Genomic DNA, 25,983 nt, shown 5'->3' with positions numbered 1-25,983 from the left:
TTGATGACGTCGCTCTCGAGTTCAAGTATGCAGTGCGGGTCCACACGGACTCAACATGGGGCAACAGTCAAACAGTCAAACTGTTGGGAAGTCAGGAGTGTTCATTTTGTGCTAAAAAAATATTTTTCCATGTTGTCAGAGGGGGGTATTTTCAAAGTGCATTCCCTGCCTTCTACTGCAAACAATTCCTCACAATCACATGTTCTCACATGATCATGAAGACAACGAAATGGCCCTTGAAGTACGTATCACGCAGACTTTGCGCAACTGCAGGGGTGAACCTTGCAGCCAGGGGTTCCATGAGACATTGTGAGAACATCAACGTTTGCCAAACTTTGATGCACTGGCCGTTTCTCATCATAAATCCCACCATGCATCTTCTCTCCAGGCAGAGGTTTAATGATAGACCCCGGTTTCTTTTGGACGTCTTCTTAGCTAGCTGACAAAAAGAAAACCTGACAAAATAGAAAGCCAGGGTAAAACACCAAAAACGAGATGTCCAAAACAAGCCGGAGCCTAGCGCCTAACCTCTGCTTGGAGACTACATCCCTTGCTTGCTTGTTGTCAGCCAAAAACTTCTCCAGATTGCATTAAATGGACTTCCCCCTGGAGATTTGCGGCGTCTCGGGACGGTACATTTTTAGTGGCAGCCCACTTTCATACCCTGTTGTGCGTGTGTGAAACGTCAGTGTGCGCTTTCCCACCTTGTGGAAATCAAATTAAAAACATCTTGTCGATTTTGGACCCCTTCCTGATCCTTCCTGACTCCAGCAAAATCGACCGATGGTGGTCATGACATTCAATAAAAGAGATTTTCATTTTCGCCTACTAAATGAGAGCTTGGTCACAAGTTGGTGAGCTAGAGGAAAGCGTTCTTTTCTAATTCAAGGCCATTGAGGATCAACGGTTCATCCCTTACGCAGAGGTTTAGGGCAAGCTGTAGGATACGCAGAAGCCACGCCCAGAGATCGTTCTACAGACCCTGACTCTTGCAAGGTAAAAAAACAACTCAACTTGCCTGCCTGACTGTCTCCGTGATAGCGGCAAAGGTGGACTTTTCAGTCTGCAAGCGAGTTTTGGGTCCTTGCTGCAGACGTTGAGGTTAGTATAGTAGGTCAATGTTATTAGGTTAATGTCGAGGTTATCGGAGTGATTTTTACTGGTCTCTTTGAGCGATCCAAACCTCCAGGCATGTTGTTTTTGTCAACGGTCAAGCAAAACTCGCGAGTACAGGGATCGTTTTAGGGCTTGACTTAATATTTCTGTTCAAATATGACTGAAGCTGTGTCGATAATTTATCAGCAATGTGTAGTTTACGCTAAAATGTAACTAGATCTAATTTCTGAGGGGAGGGGCAGCCCATATGGACAAAATGGGTGGTCACTGATTACAGGATCTTACAGTGATGTACGAACGGTGAAGTTTAACGTTAGACCTTTTCAATAAATCAAAGTTTGCTTTGTTGTGTGTTTTGCATGTCACTCTACGTTTCTTGGGAACATAACGTTATATGTATTTTTGTATGTAAGTAGGTCAGCCAGTCATGATCAGTCATGCTGCGGCTTCATAACGGGCCAGACCAGTAAAAGTATAATGAAAGAGAGCTATGGAAGTATGGCTACTCTTGCAAGGGTTCTTTTGCTTGTAGTAGAACTACTAGAAGCAAAGGGACCCCGGCCCTGCAGGGATCACCACCAGCTGGCTAGGCGCCAGAAACACAGCCAAGTCACGGTTTAGTAGAAAAACATGATTCTGCCAACCGTGAGTCTGAACTGGGTTACTGTTGGTGTTGCCTTGTGATATTTGTGATATCGACATTACTTGACCCAGAAACCTAATTCTAAAGCCAGGAACTTTGGGACATGGGAATTTGCGTTCGAGGACCTTCCAGGAGGATTAACGCCATCATCTCCTTGCTTCAATATATTCAGCAGAGTATGTGACTTTGTGAGGGGGGTAAACAACTTTTAATAAGGTCCTAACGTTATAATAGTTTTGATACGGAACAGAAATTCTTATTGGGTTCCATTGAGCTGGCAGTCATGCTAGTGAGCTCGCGAGTTGAGGTTTATTATTGTGACCGTGTGGGCCTGGGAGAAGGATATCCTTTGACACCGATATAAATAAGTTCGCGACTTTTCGTTCGGGGACCAACCACTAATTATCCGAAGCTGGGCCATGGGGGGATGAATTGGCGTGTTGCCCATAGTGCCTGAGTCAGACACAAACTCTTAGAGCTTGTGATCAGCAACAAACTACATTCATCATGATTGTGCAGTACATCTGTGGATGAAAACAAAAAACTTTTGAGCAAACATATGAGGATATTTTGTTGACCTTTGAAGGCATCCAGAGCATTTCATGAGGCTTGAAACTTGAATGAAAAAAACTTTCTAGTTGTAGTTTCTAGTTTCTAGTCATTCCTTACAGTAGTAAGTTTCAATAACACTATGCCAGTACATATGCACATTAAAGGAGCAAAGATACGGTGTTGTTGTGTGGTGAGAACTGATAGAAAATCCTGACTGTCCATCACAATTAGCAGTTCGACCAATGAGAGAGTTACTGCATGTCCGTCAAATATTTGCATTTTTATGTATTAGTTTTGCCGGAGGTGGGCGGGGCTATGGTATCGGTCTATTCACACTAGGCGCGTGAAACTAAAATATCTAGAATATCTCCAGTTTTCAAGCCTCATAAAATGCTCTGGGTGCTAATATCACTGATAACATGTAACGTTGGGTAACATAAATTCGCGGGGTACTTAAATTCGGGATTTTTCGAAAACGGGGTATTTAGGGATATGTGCTAGATGCAACATAAGTAATACCGCTAGAAATGCAAACCTGACAGACTTACGTATTCAGAACACTGTCTGAAAAGCTTCGATAAGCATGGATTATAAGGCGACGAGGTCAAAAACTCTCCGTCCCTTATTGGAACAGTCTGAGGGCTTCGTGGGAGAATTACACAACATGGTTGTCGGCTGGTTTATAAGAAAAATGTCACATCCGCTTCCTGCTAAACACAATTATTTACAAGACAACTTATTACAATCTCTTTTGCTAACCTGCAACTGGATTCTAAGTGTGATTAATCATCAAAACTCCTCTCTGTTGCTACAACCTACGGCACGTGTATTTTCCCGCTGCCATATTGTTAACCAGAATCCTGTTGTCAAGCAGACGACAAAGGTTTGTGAGGAACACTTTTTTGTCTAAATGCTGCGTGTGATAGTGGACTGAGGAAGATATTTTCCTCAAAGTTTGCTCCTAACACAACAAGGAACACATGGACATAGTAGTATTACCATTGCTACGGCATCCAGCTAATCTTCCATGAATAATGTAACGTTACACGTTGCCCGATGATGACGATGGGCCGACTTTGAGTGAAGTTCTACCGACTCAACACACGGGTTGTTCCCGAACTGGCCTGATGTGTGCGGTACGGCCGTTTTTTCGTGTATTTTTTTTACTTGGACACGTCTATATCCATAGCACTCTCCTCAAGCCAAGGATGGAACGAATAGCTGCTGTATAAAATGTGATTAGCGGTAAGATATTCAAGACGAATCTTCTCTCCCGAATTAATGTGCCCCCCTGTCCGACAGCACCTTTATTGTGCGTGCGGCGGACGGTAGTTTCAAGTTGAAATATTATGGTGTCAGCACGACTAGAGACAAAATCTACCATATATATGATTAGTGCAAAGATAGCACATGATACTGACAGAATTATAGAAAAAAAGGATGGTTTATTGTTCTGCTAGATTGATTTCAGTCAACCATTATCGGAAAAATCCCGAATTTATGTTACCCAACGTTATAGCACACGTACAAGCCAACTAAAACAAGAATGCAAGCAAATAGTCATTGCCTTCCATGACATTATCTGTCTTTGTTGAAAATTTTGTTCTCCACACACTGTGATGCTGATATTATAGTTAAACTTGATGGTCAATGATTTTGAACATCTCTTTAAGACTCTTGTAAACTTTTTTGACTTTTTTGTGTTTTTCTTTTAGAGGAGGTGACAAAATGGCCTCCAAAGTTGAGGAAACCATTCCCATGGAGCCAACAGCACCCCCGCAGCAACACGTGGTGGTCGTGGAAACCTCTGACGAGACCACGCCCTGCTGTTGTTGCTGTGACGATGGCTGTGAAGAGGAGAATGAGGAACGTGGGAACTGGTCCTGTAACTTCGAGTCCATCTTGGCGAGCATCAGCTTCGCCGTCGGACCGGGTTATCTATGGGTGATGCCGTACCTTATTTACGTGCATGGAGGTAGGTGATGCCTTGTATGATACCAGTATTTAAGTCATACCTCAGGGCCACGAAAACATTTGGTTCTTACTTTTATCACACTGGCTTCCATAGAATATAAATTTGAATACGGGATTCGGAGGTTGGAATCGATGTACAATTCTTTTGTTCGCGGACAACAATGCATTTTTGCATTCTGACTATAATACACTATATTCACTCCCTGAAACTTTGTATACCAAGTTGCAGACTTTCTCCTCAGACTGTTTTAATCTTCCCATTCACAAGTTTTACTTTTCAAACTGAAGATTGGCAAGATCCAACTTATTACATTGCTTTTAATTTGCCTACACTATTGCCTATGTGCACATCGTACAACACAACACATCATGGAGCACCTGGCAGTAATTGCACACATTGCAATTATCTTATACAACACTTGTTGCAAAGCAAGTAGATACAATGATTACAATCTAACTTTGTTTTGTGTCTTTTTTACTTCACCAGGTCTATTTCTCCTTGGTTACTTCTTCTCACAAATATTCGTCGCTTTTCCCATCGTTTACTTGGAGATGGCACTGGGACAGTACACGTCACAAGGACCTATCCGTGCTTTGAGAGGGGTGCCCATACTGCAGGGTAAGTCACATTATCTGTGCACGGAGAGGGATGCCCATACTGCACTCACTGGGTAAGTCACATCATCTGTGCATGGAGAGGGTGCTCATACTGCAGGGTAAGTCACAGGGACCTATCCGTGCATGGTGAGGGGCACCCATACTGCAGGGTATTACAAAGGAGTCTTGTACGTTTGACTTTGGTAGTGCATTGATGTTTATTTTTCCACATCTTTACCCCTTGCAGGAATTGGAGTAGGCATGGTGGTCATGTCGGCAATCTTCTGTATCTACCACAACGGCTTCATGGCAGAGATGCTGTACTACATGTTCTATGTTCCCGGGGACCTGAGCAGTACAGCATCATGTGACAACTACTGGAACACTCCCAGTTGCAGTGAGTTTCACTTTGTTTGACTGAGAGCTGAATAGCAGTCAGTGAAAGCCTTGGAAGTGAGTAAATTGTCCATAAAGAATCCAAACTGAATAAAGATACTCTTTTTTACACAGCCAAGTCTAGAGATTTATTGCACCAACGTTTCGGTGACCATCTGTCACCTTTCTCAAGGCAATTCTGACTGGTTCACATAGCAATGCTGCACAGGTGCCGCTGCTTATACATAGTAATGAGGTGCATTCCCAAACGCAAAGTATTAACGTACAATCACAGGGGATGACATCAGTATGTGGTCCCAAACGTACAGAAGTGTAACACATACACAACTTTCGATCAAAAAACAATGCCACGATTATCATCCATTTCTTAAGGATGCGGTCCAAAACGTGACTACTGAGTCTATATCCCTCCTCATCGCGGTTCATGACTGGAGTGGATTTCCTGATCCATACAGCCTCCTAATCCAATGTGTTAGTCAATTGTCCTCTCTATCTATCACCTTGGCCCTATCCCAGTCTTTTGCACAGTGGTTTCTCATGATGTGGTCTTTGACTGCTGATTTGTTTAAGTTCTCTTCCTTCTCAGCTTCCTTCTTCTGTGCTCTGGTGTACCTTCCCACCTTGGTGCTCAGACTCAGCCTCTTTCCTGTGTTCTTCCAGTCTGCAGCCAAATGTTCTCCCTGTCTCCCCTATGTATACCTTGTTGCAACTCATGCAAGTTTTTTTGTATACAGTGACAGTCTGTCTTTGCTGAAACAGAGACCAACCTGATGAAACTATTCACGGAAGAATCCAAACTTTGATAAGAAACTTAGCATTACAACATCTTGAATCATTAGACTCAACTGAACTCTTTGTTTTGCTGGAATGGTAATATTGCCATGCCTTTCCAAAAGAGCCCTCTGGTTTCATGGATGCGTTACTGTACTGGATTGATTACTCACATCTGCATGTTATGCTCTGTTACAGAGAGTGGATGTGTGCAAGAGACTGTGGAATATGACTATGGTTATGATGCATACAACTACACACGTGTAACTTGCGGTGGTGTGGAGGCCCCTGCAATGGAGTATAGACTGTGAGTAACTATGAAAATACCTATATCTGCTGTTCTTTCCTATTTTGTTTGGTGATATAGCTTTGTTTTCCCCTTATCCTGGAAAAAATAAGATGATGAAATCAACCATTGAAAGGGTTGATTTCCAATAATATGTATGATGCACGATGTATGTTTTATTTTAATAATTGAAGCCACTGTCTTGAAATACATTGTACTGAAAAGCCAGTTTGCATTGTTTGTCTTATGTTTGGCTGTTCTTTTGATAACGTTATAGTTTACTTTTCACGTGGAAGCTGGTGAAACTTTGGCATTTGTATTTTAAATCATTCATATGTAATAAATCTTTACAGGGATTAAAAAGTGTCATTGCTTAATTCACGTAACTGTTATGTGTACTCCTAATCTATAGCTAAATGATATGAACATTGCCATGAATATCTGAGTCTACAATAAGGGGGCAGATATAGGGGGCAGGTATAGAAAAGTAATTTTGTACTTTTTCCTAATTTTCCGTATGTTTTAACATTTTTTTCATCCACCAGCAATTATGTTCTCCAGCTGAGCACGGGCATTACCGACATGGGTGCTGTGCGAGGCCCCCTAGCAGGATGTCTCTTCCTTGCATGGCTACTGGTGGTGCTTGGTCTCAGCTTTGGAGTCAAGTCTCTGGGAAAGGTTGTGCATTACCTGTTGAGTTAGCCTTATAGTATTTCTGGAACCCCCTACAGGGGAAGGAAATATAATGTTTCCTCTGATACTTCTCGTTCTCCTTTTTCTTTTCTTCTGCCATTAATTTCTTCCAAAATGCATGATGCTTTCATTTTCAAGCAGAATGACATCAAATTTGGTATGGTGGTGGCTTTAAAATATTACGTTTTTGATTTCCTACATTGCTCTGCAAAAGAAGACATCTGTTCTTCACAGCTTCCTTGCAACTGAAAGGAACACATGTCATGTTTATTCCCTGATACTCCAGGTTGCCTACGTGACAACACTTGTCCCCATGTTCTTCATCTTCATCCTGTTTCTCCGTGCTGTGACTCTGCCAGGTGGGCCAGATGGGATTGCTTACCTGCTGTGGCCCAGCCTAGGATCGGTAAATGTTTCTGTCATGACCAAAGATTTTCGAAGTAAAAAGGAATAACTGCTAAACTCTATCAGTGATTCCACTCTTGTGAGTAAAGATGTGTGATTTTTTATATGACATTACAGTCAAGTATAAGGATAATCATGTACTAGGCTTTATTGTAGTTATTATCTGATCTTTTAGGTTTGAAGTCACTATATATTGGTGGAGGAGTCCAAACTCTAACACTAAAGTATACAAAATGTATTTTGACAGAACAAATAGAGAACACTTTGACTATGGTGGGTATGCATAGTTTAACATTGTTTTTTTCCTCCAAATCATGTCACTTTTTAATATGCCTTATTTTTACAGAACGACTCGTATTACTTCTCTGTTATAACTGCCATTGTTCACCGATTGGGTGTTGGTCATGGAGGTTACACGACGTTGTCTTCCCACAACCGTTTCCACAACAATGTCCTCAGGTAAGGGCTGTGTTGGGACCATCACGGGTCGATCAGTGGCAACGAATAAGGGGAGGCATACTGAAAATGCATGTAAGTTCGCAGTGATTTAATTTTGTGGTAAGGAGGAAACGGAGTGTTGTCGAAATACTGTGCTATAGTCACTGCTTCAGTGATGGAAACACTGCCTCCTTTACGGAAACCACCTACATGAACTTAAATGCATTTACAGTAGGGCCATGTTGATTTGATTATATGGGTGACAAGATTTCTCAGGGAACCCTTAAACTGATGTGAGCGTGCGAATAAAAAAAAGTTTTCAGAAATTTTTTTTACAGATTTACAGTATGGTAGAATTTTTTCCATTGGAAATGGACAAAAATTGATGCGCGCGCAGATATAATCCATATAATCAAATCAACATGGCCTAGTTGATAAGGAATCTGTTCGTTGTCATTCCTGTTTTATGCACAGGTGGAACGTTGTGTCATAACTCAGCCTTTTTCTCCCCCAGGGACGCAGTTGTTGTCATCCTCATTGACTTCCTGATGGTGCTGCTCTGTGCGATGATGATTTTTGGATTCCTGGGTTTCCTCTCACATCAGTTGGGCGTGCCTATTACTGAAGTGGCTACTTCAGGTAGACATAGTGTCAAATATCTACTAGATGTTGTACTATCATAACTCCCACCTCATGGCAACTCTTGTATGTAAAACTGTTGAGATGTATTAAAGGCTCCCAACATTTTCCCATTGAACTTGTGACCAGCAAATGGCTAGCGTGATCCAAATATCCATTCACAGTATGAATGAAAGAGTCGAGTTTCAAACATGGTTGATTTGAGAATTGATGTTCGTATCCTGCAGGGCCTAATCTCGTCTACGTTGCCATGGTGACGGTGTTTTCCCATATCCCCGCGGGGTCGTCATGGGCCGCTCTGTTCTTCCTGACTCTGGTCCTGCTGACATATGGAACTCAGGTCAGCAGTTATGGATGAGAAGTGTTAAGTAATGATCCCAGACGGTGAGACCTGTGTGAGATGGGCAGACATTCAATACATACACTGTATGTTTGCATGGATAATGGGAAAGAGTGTCCTCTTCTTTTTTAGCCTCAGTGTTGGGAGTCATGCTTTGGTTGCTGTTTTGTTGAGTATTTTTCTAGGAAATTGCAAGCACAACTGCTTTGTGATAACTCTTTTGGAAATATTTGTGACCCAGACTGGCTGATGTTGTGGCATGACTAATTTTCTGAAGGTTTGGGGAGTATAGTGGCTGAAAAAATGTCTTCACTTGTAACATTATGGTTTTCTCTCATCTATGATACAAACTCTTTATGTTCATCCCATTAGTATAGAGCTACTTAAGTACATGAACTGATAGAATTTAGCGCAAAGTGTGTTTCAGGTTTGATGTAACACGCGAGTGTTTAATATCAGCATACCTGATAAGTGTTCAAGCAACTCATGTTATTTTTCCTAGCTCGTTCTGGTTGAAACTGTCATCACTTCCCTGATGGACCTGATCCCCAAGAGTCTGATCAAGAACTTGCCGGGGAGAGAGTCCGGGCTGCTGAGCAAGAGGACGATGCTGCACGGTGTGATGACTGTGGCGGTCTGCTTCCTGTTCTTCCTCCTGGGACTGCCGTACGTCACGCAGGTGACAGCTCTATATTTATACTTGATATGCAAATGTTGATAATTTGGGCTTGTGTGTTGTTTAAAATCTCTCAGGTCTTCTGATGATGGCTTGCATGCCCTTTTACGTAGAGTGTATTGTCTAAAGTATACATGCTAGGTGATCCTAGGTGCTTTATGATGCAAGCTCTGACAGTGACTTATTAATTGTACAACTTCTTGCTTACTGCAGGGAGGCGTTTACCTTCTGACTATTGTAGACACTTTCAACGCCCAGATTCAACCCTACATCTTCATCTTACTGGAGTGTGTGGCAATCGCCTACCTCTACTGTGAGTACAGCCTAAGTAACTATTCTTTTAGTATAATCTGTTTAGTAAACAATAGTCAGAATAATTTGAAACAAGCTGGATTTTTCCACGTACTTTTCGACCTTATTTTTTTCCTCTACTGCTGCCCTCATCAGGGTGATGTTAACTTTTTGTTCTTATCACAACAAGAATGTCTCAAACGCGACTATAGACTTCTCCTTGCCAGTGATACTGTGACAAAGCAGCAAGGAGGCTAGAGGGCATCCTTGTCATGATAATTTTGCCACACTACGAGGCGAAGGAGAAAGTTCCCTTCACGCTGATGAGGGCATCAGAGAAGCTGCCCAAACGTCAGTAGAGAAAAGATATAAGGTTTTTTTACCTAAGAAAACTATGTTCAATTGAACCTGATGAAACTGTTAACAGAAGCTGGAGTATTGTTTAAGTGGAACTGTGTTTGTATCAGCCCCGAGTTGTAGGCGCTGCTGCCCTGCGCTGAACCGCTGGATGTCGGACCTGAGCCACATGCTGCAGCACGTCTGCTGTTTCTGCTGTGCCACCGTCGTGAACGGGATGGCAGCAGTGGCCTGGGTGTACTACATCCCCATGGTTATGCTGGTCAGTATGTGATCTGCTGTAGGCTTGGAGATAGACATATTATCTCAGGCATAGTAAACTGTAATCTCACCGCGGAAGGCATTTGAAAACCTCACTTCCTGAGCATGTTGTCGTAAAACTCAACCACACATCAGAAAGGCTTTTCTGAAAACAGTGGGGGAGTGCGGCATACAGTAAGAGCAATGACAAAACTTCTTAATCTCAATGGTGAATGATTATAAAACCTCACTTCCTTCTGTTGTGGTTCAGCTCAACCATGCACAAACAAAGCTGTGGTCAGAAGAGGATTTAGTTGGCATACTGTAATGACAAAATTTCTTTGACAGAATGTAGTTGTGAAAGATAGCTTATCGTGTCAGTCACAACAGCTCTAATTCTGTAAATAAATGGAGAAAGCAACTGAGCCTCTTTTTACATGTTAGACGTTTGCATCATACTGTGGGTCGGTGTGGTACAATGGTTAGAGCGTAGAGCTCAGAACCAATAAGTTCCGGGATTGGTACTCACCATGTCCCTGGAATGTCTGAAGAAGTCCTTAAGATGTTACCTAAGTGGCATAAGTAATCAAATTATGATGCATTTTAGATGAAGAGTGACGGTTTTCATGTTTCAAAATATGGCATGGACACTTTATATGAAATTAACCTTTTTTTAAATCCCCCAGATACAGGTGATAGCGCAGCCCTTGATGTTCTGGCCACATTATCTGTCGTACTATAACTATGTTTTTCCAACCTGGGCCACTATCGTGGGATACCTGATCCTGAGCATCAGTCTGATCGTGGTTCCTCTGGGCACCATCATCAACATTATCATCGCACTGGTGAGGGTCTTTTCTGTCTTCTTGTTAACACAAAATTTTGAGTGTCAATACTAGCAGGGTTTGTCTTGAAGAAAAACAAATCACAGATAACTTTATTGCACAGCACTTGTATAAGGTACAACGTATGGCATCTATTATAACTACAGTTCCATAACACATGGGGCCATTGCGAGGGAGCGGATTTTCCCACCTTCCAGTGTAGTGTTTTAGAGATTTTAACTTAAAATGGGGTATTCTAAGATTCCTTGAGGGGGGAAATTAGTAGCACTTCTGATCAATCTGAACTTTATGCTTGTAGAAAATCTGCTCCCCTGGGTAATGGGGCAGTTAGAGCATGAGGGGGAGCCCCTCTTCCCTCTTTAGAGAAACCTCTGACCAGCATTGTCTGTGTGTTTGTATAAATTATGTAATACTGTGTGTGTGTGTGTGTGTAAGCATGCCTGAGTGTGAATGAATGAATGAAAGTGTGGGTTCATATATGCGCATGTGTATTTGATTCACAGTATCTAATGAGGCGGACTACCCATAATAATCGATTATACATTTCAATTTAGATTTCTAACTATCTGGAGAGTAAAGCTATACATTACTGATTTCAAGGATAGAAGTTCCAAGCACCGATACCTGTAACAATACTTCACAAATCTTGTCAGGTGAGAGGCAGACCGAGTGAAATCGTCCAGCCTCCTGCGGACTGGGGTCCGTACCTCAACAAGCACAGGAGGGGCGTGTCACGGGGACAACCTGGGCAACCTGTGGACGACACACGGTTGTAAGGCGCTGGATGGACAACCTTTGAAACCTGCGGATGAGTCATGGGTGAGAGGTGCTAGACGAGACAGTGCTGGGTACTAGTAGCCAAACAAACTTACAAAGGATGATGTCATACCTGACGTAAAATGGAAGGTAGAAGAGGAGTAATGGATGAATGGTAGTACAGTGTATGGTTCCATTTTCCATGTGGACTTGTGACATGACGTTTTTATCTATTTTATATATCTGCTTAGATCAGATCTAGCTAATCATGTTTACTGAGTCTTATTGACCCTCGATTGTTAGTCTTAAAACTAGTAATTAGTAGTAGTTTTGATTGACTTTTTAGACTTTTTATACCAACTTATGATACTGATAGGGAAAGCCATTTTGTGTCAACCAACCAAGCAGACTTAAACAAACACAGCCAACCAAAACTGAGTCTTGCAATACCAGGGTGCCAAAGAAAGAAGCTAACAAACCATTGATTGAAATATTTTGCATGTAGCGCAAATGTCTCAGTCAATGTATACTGTTTGACCTCACACACACACTGTTTTTATCCTGGTATTAGGTACTAGTATATATATAGTAGAATGTTTACTCAGTTCATAAAATGATGACAATGTGTTGAAGAAGGTAATATATTTCCATATCACAATGTCCACCACGATGAATCCCTGTGCAGTTTTGGAAAATATACTACCTCATAGATTTAGAGAAGAAGTGCAAACCTGGAACTGCCATTGAATTGAATTATTTTCTCTTCTATGAGGAAAAGCTATTTTAATGGGAAATTTGGAAATGTGTCAGTCTTTTCTATTTGTTTGCAAATCTTGTCCTGAACTGAAATAGGGGGAACATAAATCATAATGATCCAGCACAAAAATTAACAGACTTCTTAGCATTTTTTCTAACAAAGTTATAAAGTTTTATTGTCTTACCAAAATCTATTAAGGGACTTGTGTTTTCAACATATGTAACATTACTGAACTTGTACTTGAGCTGCATTTCTTGTATCTGATAACCTTTTTTAGCTAAATGAAATTACATGTACTAGTACTTTGTATCATTGTTGACTTATTTTGCACTAGCTAGAGAATTTGAAGTGAACACTCGATTACAGTTCTGCCAAACACTTAGTCTAGATTATCTAATACATGTATTAACTATTTCTACTGATGTTAATGCTTTATTTCCTTCACAATTGACTGAGTTACAGCAAGTGTGCAGGTTGCTTGTAAATAAATACAATATCATGAGTCTTCTAGAACTACGTTATTTTTGCATGTATGAATATCATTTCAATACTGGTTCAGATATTCTAGCATAGAGCAACATGTAAGTCCAGTTATCTGATTTTGTATGCAGCAAAAGTTTTAAACGTGCCAAATATCATAAAGATCCATCAACGACGTTTCCAGTTATGCTGGCAACAAACACACACACACAAACGGCACCGAAAACACATTCTTAGCGAAGGTAATGATAGAATGAATGCACATAATTCTAAAATGCCTTAAGCTAAACGAAGATAGACAGATTTCGGAACGATCCGGTTTTACCACCACGTTAAACTACTCGAGACGAAAGCGTGCCTTCCAGTATATTTGCCGAGCAGTGAAGAGAGGGGCTTCAAGTCAACACGTCTTTGTTTTCTGCAGGGGTCGGGGAGAGGTAACCTTAGAAGGTAGTCAAGAGGAACGTCTCGGCTAACATAATTGCTGCTGTAGCTAGGTGGTTGATTTTTTTACTAAATACAAATATAGATACATATACTGCATTAATCAGCAAACAACTAGTACATGCACCCGTTTATTGATAAATGAAGAAATGGGCTTTAAGGACACCTGGCCACCTGTACGTTGAAGATAAAATTACACTTGGTGTAAACAGGCACGCCCTGGCAAAATGTCAACAAACCAGGTGAGTCACCGCGGTTCGGAGGTCATGGTCAGCCGTTGTTGTTGACTGGGAGTTCTAGTGAAGGAGTAGTTACAGGAGAACCATCTGAAGGCTGATTTTTCACATTTTGTGGTGAAGGTGAAGATCAAAGGTGAGGTGAAGGTGTTTCTAAGTCTCGAAACTATCTCTAGACGATAGCAAATGTCACAAAAACGAGCAGAAAGAATCACGGAAGGCTTAACAAGAAGCATTGAGGTGTGATCCCGTCTCACGTATGCGTAGTGAACTTTTCAATCTTCCACGTTTTGAGCGTCACAGGTCATCACCGATTAGGTACATACTAGCCCAGAACTTAGCTCGGTTTGTACAGGCATCTGTAATCTATGACATTTTGTTCGTCGATTTGAAGGTCTGTACTAGGAGTCAAGGACAAGATAACACTACAAGTCTGTGACCTCTATACTTTCTCAGTTCAACATACTACCGGTTGAGTCTTCACCGTCGAAAGCCGCCATTTTGATAATTCTGCTTTCGGCTTAATTGGCGTCTGACGGTTTTTTTTAAAGTATAACGTTGATTCACATGTTTAGAAGTAGTCCACTGTGTTCTGTTTACTAGTAGTCCACTGTGTTCTGTTTAGTAGTAGTCCACTGTGTTCTGTTTAGTAGTAGTCCACTGTGTTCTGTTTAGTAGTAGTCCACTGTGTTTTGTTCAGTAGTAGTTAAGTCCACTGTGTTTTGTTTAGTAGTACTCCACTGTGTTCTGTTTAGTAGTAGTCACTGTGTTCTGTTTAGTAGTAGTCCACTGTGTTTTGTTTAGTAGTTAAGTCCACTGTGTTTTGTTTAGTAGTACTCCACTGTGTTCTGTTTAGTAGTAATCCACTGTGTTCTGCTTCCAGTATAGCTGTTCTGTGTTCACATGTTTTCCAGTACTTAACTTTATATATCCACTGGTATTAGGTTTCACGGTACGCTTGTACTATGATATATGTCTAGCCTCCGTTGCAGACTCTGAAGCGGCTTTTTGGGGGGCTAAATAATACACTTTTTGCAGCCACCCCGTAACTATCAGCCATCCTGTACCCAGCAGCCGCTGGGTACAGGATGGCTGATAGTTACGGGGTGGCTGCAAAAAGTGTATTATTTAGCCCCCCAAAAAGCCGCTTCAGAGTCTGCAACGGAGGCTAATATATGTCATCCTTAAGATAGGAATGGATTTGGCAGGGCTCTTCGGTTAGATTTGTCCGTACTTCACGAAGACAAGCCATTAACGTAACAAACGCGTTAACCATACAGATGTGACCTGGCGGGCGTATTGTATATGACCCTGGCGTCGTGTCTAGGGATCAGTTCTAGAAGTCTCAGTTCCCGTCATCATGTCTTACGATGGCTTAGATAAAGTAAGATAAAGCAGTTATCCTCAACAAAGGTCAGAAGCATGGTGTTTTTTCAAGTAGATTTAAGTAAAAGGGCAATGGTACAGCTTCACTTCTGCTCGCGTTTTCAGCCGAGCACATCCGTCCACCGTACTTCCCATGCTCTTCTCGATTGAAATGTGTTGGGTTCTTTACGTTCAGACGTTTGACGCCTGAGGCGTTTGCGTCAAGTTTACCTTTTCGTACTTTGCTTTATACTGTCTCTGCTACTCGAGACAGATGTTTTCTAACCATGATTCTAATTCTCAATGGTGCGATCCTCGCAGTGAACGACTGCTACTGAGAGAACAAAATGGCGTCACCGCCTCGAACAGAAACAAGCCCTTCTTCCGTCCCCATGCACACCGGCCCTACCCACGTGGTTGTCGTGGCAACGGACGACAAAGAAAGTGCTCCATGCTGTTGTTGCTGTGACGACGGCTGTGAAGAGGAGAACGAGGAGCGCGGGAACTGGTCCTGTAACTTCGAGTCCATCCTGGCGAGCATCAGCAACGCCATCGGACCGGGTTATCTGTGGGTGATGCCATACGTCATTTACAGGAACGGAGGGGGTACGTACTGGTATCAAGTTACCTATTCAAGGCAGACAGGTCAGCTTTTCCCGCAAACCCCCTATTCAAACGTTGTCAAGCATTTTCCCTGTTTGTTCTTTATTTTGTAACAAAAGCTATCTGAAGATCCCGGAAATCCACACTCTCATAAAGCAATTGTACGCACAACTTATTCGTTATTATGATAACGGCACATTGTACGTATCTGCAACTAAAGGCAATACGTTCTCTTTCCTTGTACAAGGGCAAGCTAACACGTACCATCCTCACATCACCAGGTGCATTCGTGAGCACATATCTGGTGATGCAGATGTTCATCAGTTTCCCCATCGTTTACCTGGAGATGGCACTGGGACAGTACACGTCACAGGGACCTATCCGTGCATGGAGAGGGGTGCCCATACTGCAGGGTAAGTCACAGGGACCTATCCGTACATGGAGAGGGGTGCCCATACTGCAGGGTAAGTCACGGGGACCTATCCGTGCATGGAGAGGGGTGCCCATACTGCAGGGTAAGTCACAGGGACCTGTCGTGCATGGAGAGGGGTGCCCATACTGCAGGGTAAGTCACAGGGACCTATCCGTACATGGAGAGGGGTGCCCATACTGCAAGGTAAGTCACACTATCCGCGCATGGAGAGGAGTGCCCATACTGCAGGACAAGTCACATGGACCTATCGGTGCATGGAGAGGGGTGTCCGTACTGCAGGGTAAGTCACATGGACCAATCCGTGCAAGGAGGGGGCTGGTTTACTGGTTTATTAAGAAAATCCATTGGGTGCCCATTCCGCTGCCAGGCTCGTCACAGGGACCTATCTATGGGCCGTGTATCCGTTATTGGAGGGGGGTGCCCGTACTGAGTGGTAAGCCAGTTGGTCTGTGGTTTCTTTTTATATGATAAAGATATATTTTTGATAACTTTCAGGCATCGGAGTTGGAATGGTTGTGATGTCGGCCATCTTGTGTATCTACTACAACAGCCTGGTGGCACAGATGCTGTACTACCTGTTCTACGTCACCGGGGATTTAAACAGAGCAACGTCATGTGCAAATGTGTGGAACACTGCTGGATGCGCCGAACAGAGTCCCCTGGCAGCAGACGAGTACTTCAAGTAAGTAGAAACTGTCATTGCTTCACTGAACTGTTATGTGTACTCCTAATCTAGCTAATTGATATAAACTAAGTTTTTATGAATATCTGAGTCTACGATAGAAGGGCAGGGATGAAATATAGTTTTGAACTGGCATAGTTTCTATTTACATTTCGACATTTTTTCGATCCACCAGCAATTATGTCCTCCAACTGAGTGATGGCATCGACAACATGGGAGCTGTGCGAGGCCCCCTGGCGGGGTTTCTCATCCTTGCATGGCTACTGGTGGCAGTCGCTCTCAGCTTTGGAGCCAAGTCTCTGGGGAAGGTTGTTATACTTTTTAACAATTATAATAATCTGCTGCCATCCATGCAATTAGTGATTTTGTTCAAACAAAACACAAACTATACTAGGAGTATTATGGGAAATAATACATTGTGCAATTAAACAATTATGATGACAGCACAGGTTTCTAAATTGTACAGGGGACGTTTGTTCTTAAGACTAAGAGGATATGTCTGATCGTTTTTAAATGGTTCGGACTAATTCATTTATTGTTGCTCTGTGTCATGTTATCATAAAAAGCCAGTTGAAGCGAACTCATGATCAAGCCCCAGTATCTCACTGGACCAAAAGCGACCCTGTTCTTTTATGTAATGTTATTTGCAATTAGCCGTCGGGCAGGAATTTGCAATAAACTTTCATATTAAACTGGTATGTTGCGGCAAGTATCATAAGTGATCACTGCAAATCTCTTTTTGATGCATTTTAATCATTTTACGTTGTATTTTGATTTATTGACAACACTTGGATTTCCTATGACCTGCTCATCTCCGCTTCAAACGCAAATGCACCGCACGTCAGTGTGACCACATGAAAAAATTAGCGAGAAATTCGCGAAGTTGCCGCAATGATTTGCCGCCAACGTGCCGCACGCACAGTCCAGTGAGATACCCGCTTAAAGACTGTTACAGCATGAGGTGTTCTTGCGCCCCGCAGGTTGCTTACGTGACAACTCTCGTTCCCATCGTCCTGATTGTCGTCATGTTCATCCGTGCCGTGAGTTTACCGGGAGCTTCGGAGGGACTTCTCTACTTATTGGCGCCTTCCACTGCAGGAGTGAGTTGCGATTCACGAGTCAGAGTAGACTATATAATTTTTGGAATTTAAGATTTAGAGCTAAGTAATATTCCCCAGCATTTCATGATATATACGAGGGTGAGTCGAGAAGTAATGTAAGTGGTTTAATATCAATTATCATATAGGCAGATGTCGTTGACCAATCAGAAGGCTCCATTTACAGGTCATGTTATTTTCCCATATTGACCCCATTTTGCGGGGCAATAATCTACATATAAGACCAGTTGTTCCAAGGTTTCCATTGGTCCAATTTTTAAGGTTACCATTTAAGGAGGGTGCTGCTTTTTATTCGATTCTAAGAAACTTTCTGATACATTTGCATTTAGTGATGATAAAGGTAGATACAATCAAAATCAACGGTAAATAACAACATTAATATTTTTGCTAACCTACTCCCTATTTTACTCATGGTACAGTCCTCAAAGTAAAAGAAAGCAGCGACGTTGGTTTTCTTTGGTGGTGTGGTGTGTTTGATGTATGATAATGGATATAAGATAATAACGTCACCCCGGCAGTTTATTCGGTGGTTATAGGAACTGACCTTGCATTATCACACCATATACACCGAAGAAAAGTGGGTCATTAGCCCTATATTTTAGTTAATTGAACCCGGTATCTCTGGGTTCTGGGGCCAAACACCCTGCCATTACGCCACCGCGACGCATTACTTCTTGACTCACCCTCGTAGTATGGATATTTCATTATTATCTCCGGGAAGGAGGGTCACAAGCTACAATAGCCTTCTTTGCTTAAGATGATACTTTCATACTTCGAACAACTTAATTGTTTCTGTCTGGGTCTTCGCACATATAAATCGAGATCCCTTTGATGGATTTGTCTGAAATTGGATATGTCGGTACGGTAGTAAAGTGGGTATCAGACGCCTTAGCCGCACCGCCAACACCATAATTACTTCACAGAGGGCTGTGTCCTATGGACTCTTGTTCATGAGTTTAAGGACAATTGTTTATTGTAAAATCTCAATCAGCAAGAAATAAGTAAATATAACAAATCTTTAGTGATTCGATATTTAAGTGAAACTACAGACTGTGGAAACCTTTGGGATGCCTTCGATTCATTTGCAACTAAAGAAGCGGTACAAAGTAGCCATTATTGTAAATTGTTGAAAAGCTTAAGTGATTCAACAATTGATTTATGTCTCTTTGTCAGTGGAATAGTAATATTTACCCAGCGATGATAACTCACATTGTACACCGATTGAGCCTGGGTTATGGCGGCTACACGACACTGGCTTCTTACAACCGCTTCCACAACAACGTTCTCAGGTATGTCTTGTGCAAGAGGATATGACAAAGAAGATGATATGATTGATTGACTGAATCACGTCTGATGCCTATAGATTCGCGCGTAAAATGAAGTATCTTACACATATTCAAACAGTGCTTCATCGCAAGAAAAGGCTACATTACAGTGTCTCTTTTACCGATAAAGATCAACTATTGTACTAAGTCATTAGCCGTTCACTTGGTCACTGGACCAATGTAAAAACGTGGTCTTTGATGGAAAAGTCTGCGCGGAACACTTTTGTTGTCCCTTTTCTAATTAGGTACGTTTTATCATTGTATGTCAACGATGATGGTAATTTCTGCTCATGGTAACCAATAATTGATAATTGTAACCAATTCATGCAAGCTGGCCGTGTAGTTAGCCATTGACACGTAACTTGGGTACCTACTGAACTACTGTTGTGTTTTTTTTGGGGTAAATCTGTACCCCCCTCTTCCCAGGGATGCCATATTGGTTGTTTTCATCGACTTCCTGGTGATGTGGTTCTGTGCACTGACGACCTTTTCATTCTTCGGATACCTGGCGTATGAACTTGGCCTGTCGATTGAGAACGTAGTAGGTAGGAAAATAATGTATTATTTATGGCACTGGAAAAGTTTCGCATAACTACTTTCTTGTGGTGCACAGTGTAGGGGTTAGAAAGAGTGGATATGATGATGGGTCATTGCATATGTTGGAACTCCCACCATATTAGGCAAGATTAACTAAATATTCACAGTCTTGAGAATTTAGCGGCTACTACCACTCTCCGCATATATCTGCAATTTTGGTATGACGATGATCGTTTTTCACAATCCCTTTGTTTTAATTTGCAATTTATTCGTTTAACGTTTTTTTTTGACTGGGCGGATGTTTTACAGCTACAGGACCTCGCTTCGCCTTCGTCACCATGGTGACTGTGCTCTCCCGTCTCCCATCGGGGGCAGTCTGGGCGGGCCTGTTCTTCTTCACGATTTTCCTTCTGGGGTACGGATCTCAGGTCGGTGTTGGTTTATTCCAGATATCTTTCAAGTTGGTAGTATTTATATCACTTTTATGAGCCGATCTCTACTCCAGGATTCTGTTGGGGGGGGGGGGGGGGGCACAGAAGAACAGGAGTCAGGGGGCAGTGAAGTTGTTTTAACCACATCCTGCCCTGCACACATGTAAGCATTAGTGTTCCTAATTGGATTGACTATTTCAACCAATCAGATCCGGTTTTGAATGGGTGGTTTGTAAGGAGCTCTCTCATTGGCTGACCGAATTAGTCCACCTGGCCATAGGAATAAAGATGTGACCATATATGGCAGCACCATATATGGTCATATGAGGAAAACAGCCAATTATCTCTCCCAATCCCCACCCCCCCAAATCGTATTGAATGTGGTGAATGCCAAAATTACGAACAGAGTTCTTTCAGCATTTGTTCTATGTACCCCCATAGCAAATTGCAGGTCATTCGGCTGTAATTAAAGAGCAGAGGAGGCCCAAATATACAGTTTTGGTCTGAAAATGTCAACAAAAATCATTTTAAAGCCCCACATAAAAAAATGTAAAATAAGTCCGGGGGTATTTGCCCACTCTACCTTTGTGGCAAATTTCAGGTCATTTGGACAAAAAATGACAGAGATGAATCGATTTGAAGATTTGACAGGAGAAGAAAAAGAAGAAGAAGGAGGGGGAGAAGAAACATGAGAGAAAACAATATATTACATCCATACAATGGATGAAATATAATTGTTTTGGGGTACCTCTTAGTGTGTGTCGGGTTCTTCCCAACCCTCCGAACCCCACTACCTGCTGGCGTCCTCTAAATGGGGACCATCAGTTGACAATACTTGTGCCATGACATCGCACGGTACAACCGTTCCGTCAAGAACTGACGCATGCGTGATTCACTTGAGAAAGGGAATACTGTAAATGCATTTAAGTTCGCATGGTTTTTATTTCGCGGTAGGGAGAAAATGGCGTGTTCGCGGTGGTTTTAAGTTCTCGCTGAAAGTTCACCGCGAAAACCGCAAACATAAAACCACTGCGAACATTTATGCATTTACAGTAATATGGCAAATTGCCTGGTCATCAGCATGTTGATGCCTCTACATTTAACATCACCGCTTGTAGATCTTATGATTTCTCCTATGGTGGGATGTGCCATGGGGGAAATCCTACCTAAAACTGATCCCTATCCCCAGATTGTTTTGGTGGAAACCGTCGTCACATCCCTGTCTGACCTGGTCCCGACGAGTCTGATCAAGAACTTGCCAGGGAGGGAGTCCGGGTTGCTGAGCAGGAGGACGATGCTACACGGTGTGATGACTGTGGCGGTCTGCTTCCTGTTCTTCCTGCTGGGACTGCCGTACGTCACACAGGTGACAAACGCATTACTTTATGACATGACATATCTTTGTAAGAAGAATCTTTTTCATTTTGGCGAGGCTGTATCAAGGATATTCAGTATAAGGGGTTAGCCCAAGTATTTGTCTTAAACGAAATTGTATGACCTACTCAAAACACAAACCCTGACCGTTGAAATGCTACAAATCTGTTGCAGGGTGGAAGTTACCTGTTGACTGTAGTGGACTCCTACAATAGTATCATCCAACCTCACATCTTCATCCTTCTGGAGTGTGTGGCGCTCACCTATCTCTATTGTAAGTATCCAAACACCTTCCAATGTTTGTATAGGGAATGGGTATCAAAGCACGGAATCCGACAGAATCATATTGATATTAGTCTCATTTTGATGCAATAGTTTCTCCTTTTATCACCCTTCACATGAATACGAAGATGATAACAAAGTCTAGAGTTTCGATCGTCCAATTTCTAGGTTGTCGAGGTTGTCCAGATAGTAGCTATATTTTTTGTGATGGCCTGGGGCAAAACTGTCTTCTTAGAGAAAGTTAAGGTTTGATTTCACTTTCCAATTGATGGGAAATATCTAGATCCTAGCTGTATCGTGAGATGACATCTGACTTTCTCCTTCCCTCCACCCAGGTGCCAGCTGTAATCGCTGCTGCCCTGCGCTGAACCGCTGGATGTCGGACCTGAGCCACATGCTGCAGCACGTCTGCTGTTTCTGCTGTGCCACCGTCGTGAACGGGATGGCAGCAGTGGCCTGGGTGTACTACATCCCCATCGTCATGTTGGTCAGTCACTAGTTAATTACAGGTTTGCGATAGCAAAACCTATACTGTTTTCGACGACGTCCATGGGCGCCGCCATGTTGTATTTTGGCGTCATGAAGGCGGCATCTTGTTTCCGGTTAAATCTTGGAGTGTCCATCAAGAAAACTAATATTATCTCGCAAACCTGTACATATACGCTTCTGCATTCTAGTTCTATCTGAAACACGTGCGTTAAATCCATGTCAATAACCTCCACATTTGTAACCTGTTTTATGTAGATCCAGTTTGGGCCAGATGTAACTAACTAGCAGGATACTTTTAACACACCAGACATCAATAGACTGCATGTGGTTCATAAATGTTTGCATAGTTCTCGAAGCATTGAAATATCATAAATATTGTAAAATGTTTATTGTATACGGTTTGATATACAATTATGTACGATTGCTCCAAACTATAAGCACACTTTATACGTTTACAAGTTGACAGAAATGGTTGGTGACCATATTCTCAAAGGTAACACTCAAAGGTACACAATTGTTTTTCAGATTCATCTGATATTTGTTGGGATCCTTGATTTGTGGCCACATCAGCTGTGGTATGGATCTTACGTGTTCCCTAGCTGGGTCCACGTGCTGGGAAACTTCATCGCAAGCACGAGTCTGATCATGATCCCCCTGGTCACCATCATCAACATCATCATTGCATTCGTGAGTTCGTATTTTTTCGTGTCCAGAATGAATGAATGAATGAATGAATGAATGAAGTGTAAACTAACAAACTATGGTAACGTAAGATCTTATACATTTTATTATTTAACAAATTATACAAATGGTTAGAGAAAATATACGTGTTTTTTTTTAATTTAAAGATGTGTCTCAATCCGGTTGAAAGCATCACAGTGTCTCTAAAGCCCTCCTCTCACTGGACACGCGGCACGCTGGCGGTCTCGCTGCGGCCGAACGAATTGACAAATTAAGCACTCAACGAATTTCATCGACAAAAAACGAATCTTTTCAAGCTTTGTGTGTTTTCTTGTCTTTTTGGTCATACTTGTACGTTTTGAATGATATTCCCATTATAAAGTCAAGGGTAACACAAATCCAGTTTCTGAGCACGCAGCGACGCCGCCAGCGTGCCGCGGGTCCAGTGAGAAGGGGGGGGGGGCTTAAGAGACATTATTTGATGGATAAACTAATGTTTAGAAATGATTGTACAATGTGATTATATAACTTCACAGGTGCGAGGCCAGCCTGGGAGCATCATCAGCCCTCCTGACTGGGGCCCTTACCTCACCAAGCACAGGAGGGATGTTACCATGGATAGACAACCGTACCGACCCGTACAACACGTGCATGGACAACCAAGGTCACAGGCGCCGACTGTGGATGACACCAAGCTGTAACGTCATTTGATAGACCAACTTTAACTAATCACACAGCCGTGTACATTTATACAATTACCAAGAAGCGAGAGGAAGTCGAAAATACTAGAGTATGCTAGATGCTTATATGGTAATACCCGTGAATATGTAAAAATTTGTTAACATGTGACCTGTGCTTAGCCCAGTGGGGCAAACATGTACAATAGACCTTTCTCACGCGGCGGCCATGATAGAATGAAAACGAGGCCCTTGTGGCAAACATTAGACCGATCGTAACTGTCAATCACAATTACCAGTTTAGCCAATGATTACCTGATAATTAGAGAATCGACCAATGAGGAAGTGGCTGCATGACCGTCAAATATTTGCATTTCTATGTTTTTATTTTGCATTTCTACGCTCTGACAGAGGAGGGCGGAGACTATGGGATCGGTCAACGAAGCTCTAAATTGCTGCATCTTTTTTGTACATTGCATTAGTTGTAATATTGATACTTGGATATCATATTTTAAAACTTAATGTGATTTAGGAGGAAAACTAAATCTGTACATTATTTTTGCTTCTTTGCCTCATTGGCCTCGTCTTCATTCTATCATGTCCGCCGCGTGAGAAAGGTCAAAGGTGTATAAAGGTCTTCATTCATTATGAGACAGACAAGTGTCATGATGGTACGATGACAGTAGTAATAGCACTGTTCTGTAGCATCTGAAACAACTGTAACATGGTATAACCGTAGCCTCTACCAGGCTCCGTCCTATCGTTGGGAAAATAGTAGAAATCAGCTGCGGTACTTCGCTATCCAGGGTAGGTCCGCTATACAGTAAGGTTCCATTTCGATGGCAGATCTCCGTAGCTAACTCCCTTGGCACACTATTCACTCTATTAGGCCAATTTCTACTATTTTTCCAGCCATCCCGCGGAGCCTGGTAGAGGCTGGTATAACAGGGGATACAAACTATTAACCATGTGAAGCAGCATCATGATTTTTGAGCATTGAGCGATAACGTTTCCTTTTTTTACCAGCCACGTATATGGCATCTTCATCATATTTGATAACTATATTACTATATTTGTTTCTTATTACCTAAACAGGAATGCTATGCATATGCACCTTATAGAATATAATTGATTATTACTGCTGTGACCTTCATAGGTATTGATTTCATGGGTATGATTTGATAATCATTTAATAGACAGCTTTGGATGATAAGGCTTAGCCTAGACTAACAAATTAGATTTTGTCATGATTTTTTCAAACAACACTGTCAACAGTACTAGGCAATTTGTGAAAGTCAACAACATGTCCGACAATTGTGTGAATGCATCAAGGTGGACATGCACTTTTATGGGTGAAAGAAATGCTTAACCCGTATTTTAACCGAGAAGTAGTTTTGATTAAACAAGATTGTGAATATTTCGTGTTGTATTGCCAATTATTTACAGCAAAGTGTCCCTGACCAATGAATTCAATGACGAACTAGAAAAGCCGTACAAAAGCATCGTAACAGTTGGTCTATATTGAAACAAATACCTCGACCTTTATCTCTTTAATTAACACCATAAAGAGGCCTAAATCTACCCAGAAAAGTAATATTCACAGTATATTTTATAATGATGGATTAAATGACATAGTTCTAAAATGTCTTGAAGCTAAATGGAGACAGAAAAACAGCGCAAAGAAGTTGTACGATCAGATAATTACCGCCATTGACGTGTAGCACATTTTACGCGCATGCGCAACGGGTTTCAAGTCAACACGCCTTTGTTTTCTGTAGCCTGCAGGGGTCGGGTAGAGGTAGAAGGCAGCCAAGTGGAACGTCTCGGCTAAGATAATTACTGTAGCTAGGTGATTGACTTTGATAAAAGAAAGACTAAATACAACCATAGATGTACCTACACTGCGTTTATCAGCAAATAATTAGTACATGTACATGCACCCGTTATCGTTAAATAAAGAAATGGACTTAAGAACAATTGGCCACCTGTAGGTTAAAGATAGAACATAGGCACGCCCTATCAAAATGTCAACGAACCAGTCACTGCGTTTCGGA

The 25,983-nt window shown here is 42.0% G+C and overlaps 2 protein-coding genes across 6 annotated transcripts; both read left to right on the top strand.

The window, feature by feature from the left end:
- The first annotated feature begins 920 nt into the window (after positions 1 to 920).
- On the top strand, positions 921 to 13,274 carry LOC136430105 (sodium- and chloride-dependent glycine transporter 2-like). Of its 3 annotated transcripts, XM_066420409.1 has the most exons (16): positions 921 to 1,101; positions 1,661 to 1,761; positions 4,027 to 4,286; positions 4,773 to 4,904; positions 5,130 to 5,279; positions 6,248 to 6,356; positions 6,881 to 7,013; positions 7,315 to 7,434; positions 7,780 to 7,892; positions 8,386 to 8,510; positions 8,738 to 8,850; positions 9,353 to 9,529; positions 9,740 to 9,839; positions 10,285 to 10,436; positions 11,101 to 11,259; positions 11,913 to 13,274. In XM_066420409.1, the coding sequence occupies exons 3-16, from the start codon at positions 4,040 to 4,042 to the stop codon at positions 12,033 to 12,035; spliced, it is 1,953 nt and encodes a 650-aa protein (XP_066276506.1). In that variant the 5' UTR covers positions 921 to 1,101; positions 1,661 to 1,761; positions 4,027 to 4,039; the 3' UTR covers positions 12,036 to 13,274. The 3 variants fall into 3 exon arrangements, with proteins under 3 accessions (XP_066276506.1, XP_066276507.1, XP_066276508.1); XM_066420410.1 differs by lacking the exon at positions 1,661 to 1,761 and having other exon boundaries at positions 4,029 to 4,286; XM_066420411.1 differs by lacking the exons at positions 921 to 1,101; positions 1,661 to 1,761; positions 4,027 to 4,286; positions 4,773 to 4,904 and adding an exon at positions 4,990 to 5,052.
- Positions 13,275 to 13,729: 455 nt separating this feature from the next.
- On the top strand, positions 13,730 to 25,346 carry LOC136430106 (sodium- and chloride-dependent glycine transporter 2-like). Of its 3 annotated transcripts, none has more exons than XM_066420414.1 (14): positions 13,730 to 13,749; positions 15,619 to 15,903; positions 16,182 to 16,313; positions 16,829 to 17,015; positions 17,191 to 17,323; positions 17,996 to 18,115; positions 19,307 to 19,422; positions 19,885 to 20,003; positions 20,305 to 20,423; positions 21,616 to 21,792; positions 21,975 to 22,074; positions 22,418 to 22,569; positions 23,097 to 23,258; positions 23,789 to 25,346. In XM_066420414.1, exons 2-14 carry the CDS (start codon positions 15,645 to 15,647, stop codon positions 23,951 to 23,953), a joined length of 1,941 nt encoding a protein of 646 aa, XP_066276511.1. In that variant the 5' UTR covers positions 13,730 to 13,749; positions 15,619 to 15,644; the 3' UTR covers positions 23,954 to 25,346. The 3 variants fall into 3 exon arrangements, with proteins under 3 accessions (XP_066276511.1, XP_066276509.1, XP_066276510.1); XM_066420412.1 differs by lacking the exon at positions 13,730 to 13,749 and adding an exon at positions 13,936 to 14,068; XM_066420413.1 differs by lacking the exon at positions 13,730 to 13,749 and adding an exon at positions 13,961 to 14,079.
- Positions 25,347 to 25,983: the final 637 nt, after the last annotated feature.

This window comes from Branchiostoma lanceolatum, chromosome 3 (genome assembly GCF_035083965.1).
Source record: "Branchiostoma lanceolatum isolate klBraLanc5 chromosome 3, klBraLanc5.hap2, whole genome shotgun sequence".
NCBI classification, from domain to species: domain Eukaryota; kingdom Metazoa; phylum Chordata; class Leptocardii; order Amphioxiformes; family Branchiostomatidae; genus Branchiostoma; species Branchiostoma lanceolatum.
This window is presented reverse-complemented; position numbering and strand designations above follow the sequence as displayed.